Below are 20,189 nucleotides of genomic sequence, written 5' to 3'. Positions count from 1 at the left end.
GTCCATGGTGCTGAATCTGGCCCACCGACCGAGGTAAACAGTGTGGCATTACACTGAAAACTACCAGCCTCATAGCTGAGCTTTTATTTCAGTAAGGATAACAGCCTTGTATCTACAGTGCATCTAAAATTAGTGATGCTTTTGTTTGTATTGTTTTGCACTTGTAATGAGCAGCAATGCATCTACTTTGCAACAGAAAAGAAATGAATAGATTATGTATGTAGTAAGTTATATATTCAGAGCAGCAGCAATATTAGAAATACACCGATAAGCCATAACATTATGAGCACTGACAGGTGAAGTGAATAACACTGATTATCTGGTTATCATGGCACCTGTCAGTGGGTGGGATATATCAGGCAGCAAGTGAACATTTTGTCCTCAAAGTTGATGCGTTAGAAGCAGGAAAAATGGGAAGCGTGAGGATTTGAGCGACTTTGAGCTACTAGAGCTCAAACTGCTGAAAAAGTGAATGCTGGTTCTGATAGAAAGGTGTCAGAACACAGTGTATCACAGTTTATTGGTATGGGGCTGCATAACATTATGACCACCAGGGCGCCCAGGTGGTCATAATGTTATGGCTGATCAGTATATACCGTAACCCTGGTTCAATTAAAGAATAGGCTAGAAGTAATTTCCTTTACATTGTGCAAATTCAGTTGTACCACAACCTACAGGGCCATCACTCAAATCACTACCCAAGCCAAAGGCCCAAAACTTGAATATGTGACTTGAGTTTGTTTCTGACCTAAATACTAAGTTAACTCCTACTCTCCAGCAGGGGTTGCTGTTTCACTGCAGTGAGAGATTCCAGAAGGAAAGTGTAATTTAAACACACTAATTTGCATACTTTTGCTTGGCTGACTAAGACGGATCATTTGTCATTTAGTTGGTAGACTGAATTAAGATGTTTTAAGTCATCAACAAAAGATTATCATAAACCAATCAGCCATAACATTATGACCACCTGGACAACCTGGTGGTCAGAGTTTTCTGCAGCCCCATACCAACAAACTGTGATGCACTATATGTTCGGACACCTTTCTATCAGAACCAGCATTCACTTTTTCAGCAGTTTAAGCTCTAGTAGCTCTTCTGTTGGATTTGACCACACGAGCCAGCCTTCACTTAGAGTACATTTAGAAATACTGAGGTCTAAAATATGAACTTTTGGGGGGCATGCATTAAACCAAAATTATTTTAAGTCAATTATTTCACGACTTTGGTTGAATACCCCTCAGAAAAAATACAGAGGTCTCGAGCTTGGTAACCTTATTGATGGGTACAGTTATGGTATGCAATAAGATGTAAGGGTACATACAAATAAACATTAAACAAAAATATAATTCATAAATAAAATCACTCACTGAAAATAAGTAGAGAAATCTTTTCTGACTTTGAATCATTAATGTCAAGGCCTGGTTTTAAATAGCATAATTATCATTATACACCAGTTCTCAGTTATAATCTGATTTTATGTAGACTATTAGATCCAGAACCATCCCACACAGACCAAAACAATATCAATTTCTGCACTTAATCTAACTCCCTACAGTGGTGAGGAATAGTGAATATGAAGACTACTGTCCTTCAGCAAGAATCTTTACCAGCTATAATGGTGTTGTGGTGCTGTTTTGTAGCAGAGTCTGTGCTTCCACCTCCCTGTGGAATCATTTACATTATCATTGCAAATGCCAACCTACAGCACAGACATAATACCCCCAGGTAAGCCCACATGGCTCATGCAGTGTTCTAACCCATGCAACAGAAAGTGCTCAACAAAACAAATAAGGAAACAGACATAAAGCACAAATATTAGTAATTTAGTTATTTGCTAATGTAAATAAAGATAATATACCACCGGTGCTCTTGGAGTTGTTTTTCTGTGGGTTTCATTCATTCCATGCATGTCCAGAATTGTATAGACCAAAAGCAGAAGATTGACTTTGCTCAGAGGTGGCCATTATTTACTCATTATTATTTACACTTACAAATGAGTAAGAGCATAAAAAAGCAATTTGGATTGTAATTGGCTCCAAACAACTTTATTCTCCATCATAAATACTTTCTGCACTTTAAGTTAACTGGTACAAATACATTGTCACAATTGTAATTAATTAAAAAATAATTAATGTAAATGTAAATAATTGTAAGACAAGACAAGCAGATATCAATTACACACTTTTTCTATATATGAAAATGTTAACTAAATTCTAATTTCAGAGTTTGGTAAACTCAATCACTCAAAAATGTCATCCATCTAGTTAAGGTAGGTGAACAACGAATAAAACGTGACAATGTGTGTGACTGCTGAGAATATAACCTTGCACACTTGCAAAACAAGGTTTTATTTTAGATATTGAATAGCCCATTTAAAGATTCATACAATGAGTACATTTTGTTTCTTTATTAGATATATGGCTTTTCATCAGGTTAAATTTGTCATGCATAGTATTCTCTATGTAATTCAATTCAATTCAATTTAATTATTTTTGTACAGCGCCAATTCATAACAGAAGTTATCTCAGGACACTTTTCAAATAGAGCAGGTCTAGACCGAACTCCTTATAACATTTACAGAGACCCAACAGTACCACCATGAGCAAGCACTTGGCGACAGGGGCAAAGAAAAACTGCCTGTTAAGAGGCAGAAACCTAGGACAGACCCCGGCTCTAGGTGGGTGGTCGTCTGCCTCAACCAGTTGGGGTGAGAAAGAGAGAGAGAGAGAGAGAGAGAGAGAGAGAGAGAGAGAGAGAGAGAGAGAGAGAGACAGAGACAGAGACAGAGACAGACAGACAGGTGCACAGCATCAACAGTAGCAACAACTACACTAATAGTAGTGACTGATGATGATGAACATGAAGAAGATGATGACGACGACAACAGCCACGATGGGGGACAATGAGCAGTGACAATAGTAATAATAGTAACTGTAGTAATAATAATATTAATAATAATAATAATAACAATAATATCAGTGATATTGACAATGGCAGTCAAGCAGGACCATGGTAGGAGGCCCCACCAGGATCCACGAGGACCTGCGAGATGAGAAAGCACAAGAACTCCGGGGAAGAATCAATTCCTTCACCTCACACCTATCAGTAAACTCAGCAGTGCAAGGTAGGTGCCTATGTAATAGTCTAATCCTTGTCATTTTAACAAAGAAATCATATTCTGATGAAAGTCTGCAGGAACTGAAGAGTTAGTGGGCTGATTCAATACATTTCTTGACTGCAGTAGGAGTGTGTGTACTTTTATGTAAGCTATTGAGCACCTCACCCTTCATACTGTAAGACCATTCCTCCCTGCATGCTAAAAGTAGTAATATGATGGAAATGACGCCCCTGTGTTTTCTACCCAGTGTGCTACGTGTATGAAAAAGTTTGCTTGAAGCATCCATGCATCCAACCATCAAATTTTCAATCATTTATCCTGGTCAGCATCCTGGGCACTGGCCAATCCAAGCTTAAGCTTACAATGGGAAGAGACAGTTACACCCTGGATTGATCAGCAGTTGCGTTCTGAACTGGTGAAGAGACACCTGCCTGATACCAGAAGAAAGTACATTACAGTGTGTTGCATGCAAGAAAAAATATAGGCACATAGTCTATAAATTAACTTTAAAAAATGACCTCTTATCACCTGTTATCATCTGTCAACAAAGGCCATTATGGAAAGCTAGTAAAGCTGGCCCTTCTCCCTCGCCTTGCCTCACACTGTCACTGCCTGCCAGTCTCTAATTTTCCCTCTCCCCTCTCCATTAATATTCATCAGAAAGAGCTTCAGTCTAGACAAGCTTCTGACAGTTAATCTAAGGCCACCATGACAAAGGCCTTAAACAGAAATCTACAGGCCAGTTGGCTATAAGTGGTCTCTCTGTCTTGCTTCTTTGTTTGTCTTTCTCACTTTGTCTCATTCTGCCGCTCTCGTCTCTACACCAAACAAGTTCACCATTGACAGAATCATTGAGATGAACTCTTTTTTTTAACGCCTCACAATCTTCAACTGAGATTCTGATTCAGAATCTACTTTTAAAGCTAATTAGGACAAGAGCTGCTTCTCTCATGGAGTAATGGTCCTATTCTGTATTAACTGAGCCCACCTTCTCCCTCCCACTCCAGCTCACCAACAGTGCTTCACTCTGCATAGATTAGAATGGGAAAGTCAGATTTCCCTCATGAGCTTTCCCAAAACGGCATTGATGCAACACAATGAGTCTTTTCTTGGTCCTCTTGCTGCATGCTTTGTCATCATCCTAGATGGGATTTAGATAGGAGGCAGGATATTAAGTGTCGAGTAAGACAGTGAGAGAATGAGAGTGGTAGGAGGGGAGAATCAAGAGGACAGGGAGAAGAAGAGAGGAAATAAAGGGTGAGTGAGGGGCCTAACATCTTAGCATCAACATTTATTGAACATCAGAGGCAGATATATATTATATCTTATTTTTTGGAGCATAACATTTGCTTTAGATTAGTGAAATTATTTATCTGCTTCCTCTCTTCTCTTCTTCATCAGTTAACCCACAGTTATGTGTAAATAATCAAGATTTAAAAAAAAAAAATTAAATTGAGTAAAACTTTGATTATTTCTTAATGGACTATGTTCATCATCCAGATTTGTGTTATCATTTAAAAAAAAACCCTTTAAAAGTGCTTTGTCAGTGAAGGTACAACACAAACACAGTGGCATGGTACACACGCAAACCCTTGCACAACACACACACCTTATTCCACTTGTTTAGTATTGAATACATGAATACATTTATTTATCTTCATCACTGGGTGTGTAAATGCACTTTAAATGAGGTAAAAGTAAGTGTCTGTTGTTCGACACTCAATATCCCTGCTTGATGCTCTCAATTGCGGCCCAGCGCCAGTGCACCCTAGTGCCATTGTCCTCCAAAAGAAAAACCATTTGCCCAGTCACCCCTACCCCATGTGCCACCGTTGTCATGGTTTCTATGGAGACGCTTTCCTCCAGACCAAACATGTGGAGGGCACCCCTCCAGCGGAAGGGGGTGGAATAACATTGTGGCAAGGCAATCATACACCAACCTCATTTACATATCCAAACATGAACCATGGACCGTGGCATACAGTGTTTGTTCACTAAACATTTCACTGTAGTTGATTAAACCCAGCTGTAAATGGAGCACAGACATATGATTTTTATTTTTAATCAACAGAAAGATTTGATTTTCAAGCTAATGAAGACCGATGATAAAAGTTGACAGTAAAATACTTATTTTCTCAGAGAATGTAGAAAATATCTTTCTTTGTGCACTGGTATTGCTCAGCATTCTGATCACCATTGCTTCCTTTGTAGCGTTGACGTGAATGATGCATGCTTGTGTCTGGGCCTGATGTGGTCACTCCTCCAGCTGGGGGCACTGTTTCATCTGTCTGTCAGCCAGTCTGTGGTATTTCCTTACCTATTCAGGAGATGCTCTGCTGTCAGATGGAGCTGTGTGTCTCTGACCTTGAGGAATATGAAAGACAGTCACCATGGAGGCTACTGTACTCAGCATTCAAATGCACAAACCTCACAGACTCAAGACTGTACCAGTTGTAGCCTAGAGACAAGGACACAAACAGAGGGGAATAAACGAGGTGACAAATGACTTTTTTCTGTATAACCACACAACTGCTAACACTATACTTCTTTAAAAATACTTTTGAAGCTGCGCATATGATTTGGTAATTATTTTGGCTTTATTTTAAGTCAGATGCAATTAGTTTACAACTGACACGGATAAATAAAGCTTAATAGACAGACTTAATATAACAGAAAACAGGACAGTTTATCTTACTCCATGAAATACTTCAAGAGACAGACCTTCAGCTAACCATCATTAACATATTTCACTTGGCAGTAATTGCAACACTAATTGATTGCCACACAGTCACACTAATTTCCATCTAATCCAGTGCTGAATTTCCAACAGTCAGACCCACCGCTGTAAGGATGACATTAATAAAATGTGTTTTAAATCATTGAAATTCTATTTTCTAACGCTAATGGTCAAAAGAGCCCATAATCATAAATACATTTTAAATAAAGGCCGAAAACGTAAAGACCCAATTAAAAGATTTTATAATGATCCTGTCACCACTTATTTAACACATAAAATACAAACTTGTGTTGGTGCATGTATCATTTTGGCGTATGAACACTTGCACCACAGAATGGCTAATGAAACCATCAATATACATTTATTTCCAATTCACTGTTCCTTAGAAAAAAACATTCATCTAGTGGTAACTGCAGACTAGATACTTGTGCTTACATACATGATGCTTCACCTAAAATTTCTTGTAGCAGTGACTGTAATCTTCCACTAAGCATAGTGTTCTTTAAGAAAGATGGTAATAAATAATAACTACTATCATTAGACAGCACACATAAAATATTTACATCCAGTACTAATTCAATTTCACTGTTGACTATTACAGCTTATGTGGCCTCCATAAGCAGGTACAAATCACTTTGGCAAAACATCATGTACCCGGCAGAACCCAAAATCATTATTGTTAACTATTACAACAACTTTAAGAGGGTTCCTTTAGAGCAGTAACATCAGGCTGAGAGGACCCAAACCAGCCAAGTCTAGATCACTGGTGCTCAAGAGAGGAAAGGTGGTCGACACCTTTCATTTCAGCATTGGAGGTGTCACCATCCCCCACAGAGTCTCTGCAATGTGTTTGACAGCACCCTGAGGTATACATCGGCCATCCAGTCCATCTGCATTCCTTTGGAGAGCAGGATCCAGGTTCAGGATTGCCAGGAAAGTTTATAATATGGTTGTTCCCTCATGGTATGCTGCCCAGAATCTTGTGGCCATCCCCCGGTGTACGAGGTGCCAGTTGCGACAGTTGAGATCCTGGAAAGGAAAATAACTGAGCAATATCACACTCTATAGATACAACAAAAAGCTACAACTGCCACTCAGATCCTTAGAAGAGGAATTCAAGGTGATAAGAACTAGGCAGGGAGTTGATTGACCTAAAAGTGGCCAAAGCTGGAATTAAGGTGAGGACTGGGAGGAAATGGCAAGCAGAGGAAGCCGTTCAACAGGCAGAGTCAAGGCTGAACCAAAGTAAACTGGCGGAAGTGGTGACTAAAGGCAGAACAGGGCTTGTATTTTTCAACTTTTCCGGATATACACTATCAAAGAGAAGGAGAAGAGCTGCCTGGCTCAGGGGGAGGCGAGAACAGCTGTAGAGGGGGCGAGATCGTGTGGAGAACCATGGAGCAAGTAGCTAGCCGTCTGGACACAAGCTGAGGTCTGGAGGTTGTCTGGAGGAGGGTGTATGGTGCTGAAAGACCCAAAACACCCAGTGATTCCAGCAACATCACTGAACATGTGTCCTGATGCACCAGCAGATGTACTTGTGCATCATTTACAGTAATGTTGACATACAAGACAAACACAATGAGAATGAGAATATTTTGATAAAAGGCACCCTGTATTTCTTCAGTTGATTGGAGAATATTCTTGAAACAGCATAAGTGCACTGGAAACAAGTATTTTCATCCCATGCAGTTATTTTCAGAAGCCTTTTATGCCTCCGTGAACACAACAATTACTAAAATTCACATTTTCTGGACAACAGCAGAGATGTTTAGCTCCTTGCCAATCAATTACTGTATTGAAGTAGAAAAATCTAATTTGTTTTCAACGGAAAAACAGCAACACCAACCTATCTCTTACTGCCAAGAGAAACTACAAAAACCTCTTGCTGTTTGACTCAAGCCAGACAAGTTTACTATCCTAATTGGTCTCAGTGGGCAGAGCATCAAATGGGTAAATAATTTTCTCAGCAATTGGCCTGCTCTATCTTTGGATATCCTGACTTTCCTTTTCTTGACTGTGAAAGGAAAGCTGTGCCCGTTGGAACAATGTAATTCATAGAGCACATTGTTTTTATCTGGTACAAAACTGCTTTAAATGGGTAATGAGAAACCAGCGTTCAATCACAGAGCCACCAATCTTCTAATGCATATCAACCAGAGTGCGTGGCCAGCCGTTTCAGTCGGGGGGTAACAAATTGCAGATGGGGTTTCAACTGTTGCTGCTGCATGTTGGATTGTGGTTTAGGGAATCAGGTTACTCATAATTAAGAACATAGCTCGGAGCAGGTCGTACCCGCCACCGGATCAGCTTTTGTGGTTCTGACGGTTATTTTACTTCTGTTTGTCTGGCTCATGGCCAAATCTCCAGCAAATAGTAAAGTGTCAACACTTTATGAAAAAAAAAATGAACTAAAGCAATTTCTTATAGATTGATTGTGCATTCACATCGTAGCACTTTTGTAGAGTGACTTGCGAGCAGCTGGTAGTTTGTGTTCATCATTTTACAGGAGCTGGGGAGAAAAAAGGAGAGGCAGGGAAATTAAAGCTTGACCACAATCACAGAGGACACAGCAGTGCTATTAGTTTTCCAATGCAATCACATAATCCGATGGCCCAGACACTTGCTTCAATCAGACACCTGGGAAATGCATCCATCCCGTTTGATTTCATCAGCTCAAATCAATCTTATATCAGTATTAAATGAGTATGCTCAGATGAGAAATCTGACTGGACAAGAAATGATTACCAAAGGGAACTCCTTCAGTACTACCTTTTATCATTTCCATCTTTCTTCTCCATGTTGAAGGTAATTCATGAGACATATTGTAAATCCATCTTGAAAAATCATAAGGAGGCTGTATTTGAAAGTGTTTCACTAAAATTCAAACATGACTTCATGATGCTCTTTATTCATCCTAGAAATCAATTTCTAAGTAAATGTCACATCAAAAAGTGTACATTGCACTTTGGAACTTCAGAGAACAATTCAATGTGCATTACAGTGTAACAAGTAGCAGCTTTGATGTACATGTAGGTTGTATAGCCATATCTGACTGGTTATAGCCTTTGTGCTGTTCTCCCCTGCTCTATCTTTGTATGCTAGTGAATGTGGGGATGCTGCTGGTATCAGTGATGCTGAGAGTGCTGCACGAGGCGAGTCTTTGTCTGCTCTGGGAAGGCTGGGCTCCAGCTGGCTCCCACTATGTGCAAAAGTCAGTGGGTCCCTCAGCACTCAGTGCAGGAGGGGAGCTGGTTGATTGATTGGGATGCAGACCACCAACGCCCCCCCCCCACACACACACACAAACCCCCGTCGCCCCCTCCCCTCCTCTCGCCTGTTCTTGCTTAGAGAGCACATGTGCCTCTCCTGCTCTCCATTTTTTTTTTTTTTAACCCAGACCTGCTTTATTACACGGGCATAAACAAAGGTGCACGTTCACACTCAAACACTGGAGACAACTAACAGCCAGCAGTATCTTGGCGGTATTATGTGGATGAGTGAGAGTAGATTCTGCATGATTAGAACATGCAGAAACGTGTGTATCTGGATGTGTGTGCGCTCATAAACATAACCTGTCTCCAACATTAGGTTCATTCGGGACAGCACATTTGCAGTCATTACAGATAACCGCTTAGCCAGACCATTCTCCACACTTCGTTTTGCTCTAGCAGAACCATTACCCTAACGAATTCATCATTCCAGACAGAGAGAGAGAGAGAGAGAGAGAGAGAGAGAGAGAGAGGGCGCCTGGGGTAAAATGTATTTTGACAAATGTGGTATTGCAAGTGTTTCCACGGCGTGTCCGCTCTGAATGAAGCTCCCGAGTGTTCGTAGGAAGCATGGAGTTGGACAAAAAGGAGGAAGAAGGGGTGTGCTAGAATCACCGACAGCTTTTCAGGACTCCAGCGACGAGCCAGCCAGCCAGTGTCTGGTGAACGTGCGTGTGCGCGTATGTGCGCGCGCTTGTGTGCGGCCATGCGTGTGTGTGTGTGTGTGTGTGTGGACCAGCAGCCAACACACACTTAACATTCGTTCGCAACATGGCGTTGAAGCGCCGAGAGACACGACGGCTCTCCCCCGACTAATGCAGCCTTATTGTTTGGAAAGCCAGGGGACTGTTAACCAAAGAGACCTAAACACTCACAGAGACTCCTTTACGCACCGGCGGAGACAATAGCGGATTCCAACGTATGCATGTCGCTATAACGGTATAGCTGGTTGTATAGACGTACGCTGCTATCCCACTGGTGGAAATCAAAGGCTGTACATGGCGGTGGAGAGTACAATTTGGCTGTTCTGTCTTCTTTCGCTGTTTTGTGGTCCATCCAAGCAAGGTAAAGCGCCCACTTTAATCATCTGCATGGGTTTTTTTTTCTGAGGGGTGCATGTGTGAAGCAGCGGGCCACTCATATTACACTGAAGTGCAGTTACTCAGAACATTAAGTGGGCTGTGATAAAAGATAGGACAGAGCTACTGGGTGAATGTGCACCTTGCACGGATACGTGCTTTATCCCCTCCGGGTTCTGTGTTCACCTCATGTGGCCTCTCCGGTGAGTATGAGGTTGTACTGTTACTTCATGGGTGTCTCTCTCAGGACAGAGCTGTAAGTTGCGGCACATTGTCCAAGGAGCAGCCCCGAATGTTGCCAGAGAACGGCCACAGGGATTTGAACTGACCGGGGAAGTTTCGGATCAAACAGAGGATGGGGCTCACCATGAGGACATGAGGGCTCGGCCCTGGTGTTTAATAAGAGCGGAGCGCCCTGGAAGCAGCTCAGTCTTCAATGCATTCATTGCTTTGCCAATAAAAATCTGAACTTTTTTCCCCCTCACAGTTTATTAACCTAGACCGAGTGCGCATGGGACGTCTGGTGTTCGCCACTGGCTCAGTTGAGTGAGGATTTTGAGGAAAGAGTGTCATTAAAAGGACATCTTTGGCTTCATAAAGCTGAAGAAGGATGTGTCTGAGAGCAGATAGTGGACGATGCACAGTAGAAGTTGTATTTCCCACATTGCTGGTGCTGAGAGTGGAAGTGTGCTGGTTGGAGAGGAAAGTCTGCCCACACAGGTGGTGTGGAGTGGCTGAAAGAGTGGCCAAGATTTGCATGACAAAGACCTGTGCAGAATACCTGTGGAGGTTATACAGTTAAATGCTCTTTGCACAGAAAAATCTGATACAACATAATAGAACAGTGAACCTGTCATGCATTTATTTTCTTCAAGCTACCATTGACATGTAATAGTGATGTAGTGAAGAGAAACAGTCTAATCAGAATATATTACTCGCATTATCTTTGTATGTTTAGGAAGTGAAATGCTGTTTCAGTCGTCATGAGACTGTGTATGTAAAACTGTAGCTTTAACTCTCACATAGTTGTACTGATCTGCTTTCCACAACTGTGTGACAGCATAAGAGACAAAGTGAAATGTTCATAGCTGCTCAAAGTTTAAAGTACTCAGGATTAACACATTAACAGGTTGGTATTTATCTGTTAAGAGCCTATCATGAGGACCAGTCAAAAGACACACACACACACACACACACACACACACACACACACACACACACACACATACACACAGTCCCACTCTGTGCACAGTATGTGTGGAGAGAGAGAAGGAGAGAGAGAGAGAGAGAGAGAGAGAGAGAGAGAGAGAAAGAGAGAGATGGCACACTACAGTACTTTTGTTATTTATCTTCTTTGGACTAAGATCTCAAAGAGGTGGCATTCCTGCACTTAGCAGACTAAAATGACTCCTAAAAACATATATAATGTATTTAAATCTATACGTTTTTATAATTTCACTGCAGAACATGAACGAGCAACTACTCTGAAAATTGATTGTGTAATTCTTAAAGCAAAAATGCCAAATCATTATCCACTTCTCAAATCTTTTTGTTTATTATAAAACAAGGAATTTAAAGATGCCAAATATGGGTTGGTTTTTGCTTCATGTACATAGAGCCCTCTGAAAATACATCTGCTGTCAAATTTAACTAATTCAGTTAGGCCATGGAAATACTACGCGAGCTATTATTTTAAGCGGCTCAGAGGCAGTGCGGGTTGTCCACTATTCGGAAGGTTGTTAGTTCGATTCCTGGCTCCTCCCGCAACATGTCTAAGTATCCTTGAGCAAGATACTGAACCCCGAATTGCTCCCGATGATGTGCATCGGTGTGTGAATGAGTTAGTTTCTGTTGGATGGGCTTTGCCATCACTGAGTGAATGTGTGTGAAAGGGTGAATGTGGCATGTAGTGTAAAAGTGCTTTGAGTGCTCGGAAGACTAGAAAGGCGCTATACAAGTACAGGAAGTACATGATTTGGAATTTGCTGCGGTTTATTTATTTACCAGGGACAATAAACATTAATCAGCATTGCGGTTTACACGTCAATGTAAATGTGCCAGAGTTAGCTAATAAGCTAATGTTCATCTGTTGTCCCTGGGCAGGTTATGGCCCAATGTCATCAGTACAGTGCTTCAACAAGTACTACATTACAAAAGTAACAACAACATATAAAAAATATCAGTTCATTGCATCAGTGGAAAAACTAGATAAAGATAGTTTTGACAGGAGTACCGCTTGGTTCACCGTGTCAAAAGCCTTCTTAAAATACAGAAAAGCTGCACCTATTTCACCACCCTTGTAGAAAGTAGCAGTTGGCTGTTTCTGTGGAGTGATTGGAATGGAATCCAAATTGCATTGGCTGCAAAGGGGAGTGACCTGTGGTAAGGTGAGCGGTCAGCTGCTTTGTTACCCATTTCCTCCTTCGAGACTACAGGTATGATACTGATGGCTCTGTAGTTTCACACAGTTGTTTTGTCACCAGCCTTGAGAATGGGCGTCACAACAGTTGAATTCCAGGTGCTAAGAAAAATCCCCTTGCTTAATTGACAAATTAATCAGGTGGGCAATGGGACAGACTAGGACATCCTTGTGTGTTTTAAAAAAAACGCGGTATCCAAACCACAAGGATCCTTTGCTTTAGAGTCTCTTAGAGAGTTTATAATGTTTACAACTGCAGATTCAGTTTTTTCTGTTATTTTAAAAGTTGGTTTGTCATTATTAACGGGGGTGCAAGCTATGGCCCTGGAAGAGTGGCTTTGACCTTATTTTGAAAGGATTTAAAAAATATGCCTGTCACAACTATTTCCTGATTGAAGTGCTCTTTTCAAAGCAAAGTCTCGCTCTGTCATTTGTCGCCAGAAGGTCTCACTGAGCCATGGTAAAGTGTTAGTTTGTCTAGGTTTGTGTTGCACCTTCCTTGTGATGGAGGTCATTGCTTTGTTCATAGTTGTCAAAATGTATTGCAGCTGTTCTCAATGTCTTCACTGGATAGTTTGGGCAGTTTCCGACTTATTTATTTAATTTCTGGGAATTTTCTGGTGGTATTGTTTTGTTTTGATAGTATTTCAAACCATTTTCTGGTGAGTTTCCGTACCAATAGTGTAATATTATGGTCAGATAAACCAGTTAGTAGGTTATAGGATTTTGTTATTTTTTCAGGTCTGTTCGAGAACATCAGCTCACGTTGCTGAAGAACTGGTTACTCTTACTCTAAGACTGAACTGGTCTGTTATCTTCTTAAATTTTTTCCTATCGGATTTATTATCCCAGTTGATGTTAAAATCACCCATAAGTATAAGTTATTTTCTACCATCACATTCTTTACGAATGCTGTGTACATGTTCATAAAACAAGCTGTTAGATGATGGCGGTCGATATAAACAATAACAATAAAATACATTTCTGGAGACAATGACACATTCAATCCGATACATTGCAGATCAGTTTCATGGACCATTCGAAAAGACTGCATTTGATTGTCTCTTTAACATAGATTAATAAACCTCGCCCTCTACCCATGTCTCTCTATCCCTTCTACACACATTGTACCTAAAGACATTAAAATCAGCCATGGGAAAATAATTTATTCAGCCATGTTTCCAAGATGCCGAGAAAATACAGGTTAGAGTCAGTAGATGTTTCAGTTATTTGCTTTTGGAGACAATGCTGCAGATATTTAAATGTCCGCCTACTAATCCTTCAGGTTTGGAGCATGGATCCCAGAGAATTTTTGTGGTGTTTTCTGATTTCTGGATTTAGCCCCTTTTAGTTTGGGAGCAGACTGTTTAACAGGACTCATAGTTTGATTAATATTCCCCAGTGAAGGTGGCACGGTCAAAGTTTTGGTACTCACCGCTGCCAGCTGTCCATACACACGAGTATCCTTGTGCCGCCCAGTTGCAATATCACTGTTGTAAATATGGACAACTGTACAAATGCATTTGTTAAGATTACATTACTCGTCATCAAAAACTCATTGATTGACACATCCAAACATCAAGCAAGTGCAACAACACTAGATGCAGCAAGCCAACTAATATTACTTAAGCCAAGCTAACTAGCTAACAGCAGTCACATTTCACAGCAGTTACTGTACTGTCCATCAAGAAACTATGTTAATCATCATCGAGAGTTGAGGCGGAGCAGCCGGAGCACATCAAAGCGAAAACCATAACTTTTCTTTACTGTGTGACTTACTGGCGTAAAGCGTTGTACACTTGTTCGGACCCTGAGCCAAAAGTCATTGAGTGCAGGAAAAGGAGCATGGGGCGCAAAGTGGGAATGACAGAGCTACTATGTACCCTATTACAACTTACTTTAGCTCCAAAATTAGTTTTAAGCTGTTATGTATGTCATCTTTCTGTGATGTTGTTTGTGGGTGTTGTCTCTCTTCCTGCAACAGCACAAACAGATTGTCTCATCAGTATTTTGTCCTTCTCTTGTGTGGCGGTTGCCTGTACAGAGCTCCAGTATGCTGCTGCTGCAACTCTACTATGAAATGTTCTGCATTAATTGCTACCAGTACAATGTTGAGAAATAAAGGAATATTTTGCAATGATTGGTGTGGGAGTGAAACATCCAGTGTAGAGAATTGAATTTATCAGAAACTCTGAAGTACTTCCACAACTCCAGGTAGACGCCACCCCCCTCTGAGATGTACTGTACTGTAATTTGATTACATAAGTTTCATTATTCATTGTTCAGTTCAGGCCTTAAATGGGAGGCAACTAGAGGTATGCCTCCTTGACTTCCATGGGATATAGTGGTAGTAGGTCAGAGGATACAATTTATATAGAGTTATATAGAGAAATTACCATGCCCTGCAGACTCCAGCAGAGACAGAATAAGGAATTACTCCCCTTGAGAGCCTCCTGACAGGAGAGTGAGTGCCACACTGGGAGTGATCATATCCAGGTGATGAAATCTCTAGCAGGTAAATGGCAATTGTGATGGAGGTTGTCTGTGATAAGAGTAAAGAGGATAGGAATTTATTTACACTGTGAGATTTATCATCAAAAGTTGGTGCCAAACAGTTTTGACATGTAGTCCCTGTTTAAAACGTTTGATTTTCTAAAATGTCACATTTATAAAACCACTAAAAGAACATTAAACCAATCACAGACTTAAATACATTTAAATATTCAAGAGCTGTCATCAAAATGAGCAGAAGCCACGTTTGTATTAACAAGCTCTGCAAAACACTGACAGCAGCATCATGCTTTATGATCAAATGAACAGATTAGTATCATGTTTTATTACAAAATAATCTCGATAAACGCAGTCATGGGGGGGGGGTGAGTTGTTGTGTACATGTTTCTCTCTGTGTGTTGCATTTGGTTGAAAGTGGAGCATGCATGTCGTGGCTGTTGGTAGTTGTGGGAACTGAGGCTAGTGGGTGGGGGCGGGGGGTTGATTGTGGGACAGGGATGAATTGGCAGGCGCTGGTGGGGCGAATCTAAGGGCAAGGGCCATTGCTACATCTACAAACAAAGAGCTTGTTTTATCCACTCTAAAGATCAAATGAAAATATGTCAGCTTCATTTAACACATGACAAGCAACGAAGGAAACAAAAGTGCCTGAGTGTCTGTGTGTTCACAGTCCACACAGCTATTAACGTACGTAATAGAAAAACAAACATCTGCGCTCCTGTGAGGCTTGATGAGCAAATGAATGTTATTACTGTATCGCCTTTGGCCTTTTTGTATGCACATCAAAATTGTAAACACAGCAACAGTTGCCGCGTGGAGACTGAGAATATCACATAAGCTCAAATTTGTCCAAATTGTATTTAAAGTCTAACAGTTCACATTGACTCTTATAAAAAAATCTCCTCCCAGTCCTTTTGATTTCTTTACTCACACACCTCACACAAACATGTAAAGTAACACTGTAAACTGTAGTGAACAGCTGTGTTGCACTGTACTGCTGGGCAGTAGGACCTAAAATTTGTATCACTGTACTTTTCCAGCGGTTTCATGGTATATGGTATTTTATTTATTTTTTTGCATGACTGAGCCTTTATACAGGCTTATAAGCTTATCCTACTGCCAGGAGTGCATAGAATATAAAAACATTTTAATGTCATCATTATTGTACCGAAGGCTTTGATTACTATAGGGTTTTTTTGGCCCCACAAAATCATACAATATATGAAGGAATCTGAATGCATCAAACAATTGCAGAATATAAACTGCAACATCATCAACTGACATAAAACACTTAAAGTATTTAAGTATTCAAAGTGTTCTATTGCACAAGAAAGAAACTAATTGTTGTGGGTCATGGTGTTTTCCCCAGTTAAAGATAGTTAGTTGTGGGTTATTATTTGTTGTGTTTTTTATAACCATATTTAGATAATAACCAAATTAGTAAGAAGGGTATGCAAATAATTGGGCTCTCTTCTCAATACACGCTACACAACTTGCCCTGACCGTAGCGCTCTTTGCAGCAAAACAATACTACTGCCTGCTGAAGAGTTAAAGTAAGTTCTTGTAGCTATGCATCGGTATGGCAGTATATGAAAAATGATATATCATATAGGAAATTAAAACAGGTATTGTGATTCATCCGGTATATATTGCACAGCACTCTTACACAATAAACTTTGTAAGTAAAAGTAAATCAAATGGAACAAATGACAGGTTTTTGAATATTTGAACACCCCTTAACCCGGTGAATACTATGAGGACTTTCATTCAATATTAAGGTTTCCAAATGAGCAGCATTTGCTCATATGCTCTTGACAGGCCTGTGAATGCTGCAACCCACTGACATCGCCGCACTGTTAATGTCTCATTTTTAGGTTGCCTTGAATTTACCTTTGACTACCTCTGTGTGATTTTAGCTTTTGGAAGGATTAAATTAAATCCCTTCCTTTTGAAATTGATGGATAAGTCTACAACTCAACATCTAGTCTCTGAGTTACTGTTCAAGGCAAAAACCACAGTTATTCCTCCAATATTCTTAGGTTAGACAGGGTCATATTTCGACTGAACACCCGAGGAAAATCAGCCTTTAGGAATCCCACTGCTGAGGTGACCCTGTGCAAAAGTTAGGCTTGGTGGTGGGAGGGAAATTTCTCGAGTCAACCATTTATTCCACACACTGCACCAGGGTACTCTAAGGCAAAGTCCATTCTCTAGCTTAAATATCATGGAGATGTAAAGTTACACAAGGGGTTACATTTTATGCTTGGCACGGTGTCAGTGGAAGATATTTTGAATCTAGTGAGGTTGGTGTGTTACAAACATTGTAAGGTCTGAAAAAGGTTACTCATAGTTTTCCCACAAAATGCACAAACTTCAGTTTGCAGCGACTTGCAGTGAAGTCATGGGTATCACTGGCTCAAAAGTTGCATCACTGACTGCAGTAAAGTTGAATGACATTCTGTATGACAGTCTTACCTGTGAATGACGCTCAACAGCAGTTTTTTCCCAATATTCTTTTGCTCACATGTTTACGTACTTCATGTTGCCTTCGAGCTAGCAGTGTCAAAACACCAGAGTAATGTCAACAGAGCAGACCAAATGCCGAAATGCCTGTGTTAATGAATAATTGGAAAATTCAACAAACTCTGAATCATAGCAACTTTAAATTGCAACAGGAAGTGAAGCAAAAGCTGTGGTTAGCAACAAGCCTTTCCTTTTGTCCCATTCTTATGGCTAACGTCGTCTAACATTTACAGCAGAAATCCCAGTTTTCTGGCACTAGTTTTCTTCCTGCTGCTGCTTTTGTCTAATGATCTGATTCTGTGGCACCAGTCCACATGGCATCACTACACCAGTGACACACCAGTGTAGTGATATTTTTGGAGATTAACCTTCATTCTACAATTTCACACTCGGTGTCAGATGGTATCAGAACTGGAAGGAGTCTCAAGTTTTCAGCCAGGTATGCATGCACATAGAAGGAGTTGTCAGTGGCCTCTCAATGTACAAACTAACAAACACACATAGAGCTGTTATATACAGGGCAAATTGTGGCTAGAAATAGCCACAGAACTTCCTTACCCACTGCAGGAAGATGGAGTCAATGTTGGTCTCCATTTTTCGGTCCTGTAGGAGTTGTCGTCCACGTCTCCTTGTGAAATCTGTTGTCATCGTTAATGTTCAGAGCGTGTTTGGCTCCAGTTTGTTGTGTCTACACCAGAGGGCCAGCTGTTCAACCCTCCCGTACAGTTGCAGCTACAGATTATTAAACATTGAATTTGTAGAGGGACATATGTTGTCTCTAGAACTACTTGGGTTGGCCTTTACTGATACTGCTCATGTCACTGTCACCTTCCCTTCATCCATGTCCTGTAACAGATTAAGAGATCGTCTTCTCTTTGTGATCACACCACCCTAATGACTTCATGTAATTGCATTTCTAATTGAACTGATGCACAAACTATGTATTTATGTAAATTGTACTTTTAATGATTATGTTCTAGTTGTTAGCGTTGTTTGAACTTTAGGCCCGAACTCATCCCACTCTTTCAGCGTTTCTGTGAACATACATACACTGATCTCTGGAGACTTAAACACCAGAGCTTACTGGACAGCAGTGCCTGTGGAGAATAGCTCATTACACGTACCTTTAAATTAAGTGTCTGCATGTGTGTGTGCATTCATACTGTGTGCCTGCCTGCCTGTTTGTGTGTAAGTGTGGGTGTGTCAGCTGCGATTTGTGAGTGCATCTTGATCCCCTCCCCAGAGAGTCCATGCTAAATTAGGATGCATATTATTTAAAGATGCCCTGGGCTGAGTTTCAGCTGGGTATATTTGTGCATTGAATATGTTGATTTTTATGGTACCCCGTGTGCGCCTATTCATCCTGCCAGAGAGGCAATCTCAAGCACAGAAGTGTTTGTATGAAAGGAGAGGAAGTCTTGAGCTTGATTTAGTCTGCTAAGAATTCAAATGATTTGCTCTGTTGGGATGTTCAAAACATTGTGTTAAATTTACTTTGTTAGTGCTTTTTATCAATTGAGAACACAGAGCACATGCCTCTTAAAAATACTGTTTGGTATTTATTGTATTCTAATATGACATCATATATAAACCTTTTCAGGTACAACATTTCTGGAGTTGTCTAATTGGTAAAGTAATGTATTTTTGGCTTTCGCATATCTCTGGTCACAGTAATAGAAAACTCCCTTTTAAATCATGACAGATAGAGCTGATTTGATGGTATTTGGAATTTGGCCCATGAGACAAGCCAAGGTACATGTCATGTTTAAGGCGAGTGATTGTTAATCTGAAGGAGAACTGTTCTCTATTCTTTTTTTTTTTTACAAAAACATTGTAGCTCGCACATCTCCCAAAAGGTCACATTTCAGTGTCAAATCTTACAAGTTGCATCATGAAAGGCTTCAGTGATTTGTGAGGGGTCTGCAAACTAGACACAACAATGTCACATGTAAGAGTATTTTGAGTGTGCCTTTATCAGCAAATAACTGCTTTTGTTCACACCCGAGTCACGTAGAAAATGTTACACGATATATCAACATATAAAATTGGCAGAGCGTTTAAATTATTTAAGAGAATGTTAATTTAGTTGTACCTCAGTTGCATAAAGAGATCAAAGGTTTCTAAGTTGCTCTTTGGTAATGTAAATCTTTCATCCCAGGAGCACAAATAGATGTTACCAATGATGCAACTCAGATGGATTGTGCATTTCGTCCCTGCGGCTTACTAGGTCATTGAGGTTTGCCATAGAGTGTAATTAATAACTTTACATGATGTCATTTGAGCTAATCCTCAGAGTAGGGTCACAGCTGCACTGAAGGTGGTATACAGTATCATAACCTCGTTTTAATTCCAGCACTTGTTCTATCCATAGCCCCAACTCCGCTTACAGTGGGGGCAGCCTTGAACATCATCTTCATGTGAACATCACAAGTGAAGCTGCACCTTTTTTGTCAACCAGCTCATGGTGAGTGAGACGAGTGAGTGAGTGAGTGAGTGAGTGAGTGAGAGAGTGAGTGAGAGTGAGAGAGAG

General features: G+C 40.5%; 1 protein-coding gene across 5 annotated transcripts in view; it reads left to right on the top strand.

Annotated features, from left to right (window-relative positions):
• The first annotated feature begins 9,237 nt into the window (after nucleotides 1-9,237).
• igdcc4 (immunoglobulin superfamily, DCC subclass, member 4) overlaps nucleotides 9,238-20,189 on the top strand; it is a 53,800-nt gene continuing 42,848 nt past the window's right edge. For all 5 annotated transcript variants that reach the window (XM_051378491.1, XM_051378494.1, XM_051378492.1 and 2 more), the window contains exon 1: nucleotides 9,238-10,192. In XM_051378491.1, the coding sequence (XP_051234451.1) occupies nucleotides 10,126-10,192 (67 nt within the window). In that variant the 5' untranslated portion in view covers nucleotides 9,238-10,125. The remainder of the gene's footprint in view (nucleotides 10,193-20,189) is intronic.

The sequence above is a fragment of the Dicentrarchus labrax genome, unplaced genomic scaffold, assembly GCF_905237075.1.
Source record: "Dicentrarchus labrax unplaced genomic scaffold, dlabrax2021, whole genome shotgun sequence".
Lineage (NCBI taxonomy): Eukaryota > Metazoa > Chordata > Actinopteri > Moronidae > Dicentrarchus > Dicentrarchus labrax.
The sequence above is the reverse complement of the archived record's forward strand: the minus strand, read 5'-3'. Positions and strand labels throughout refer to the sequence as shown.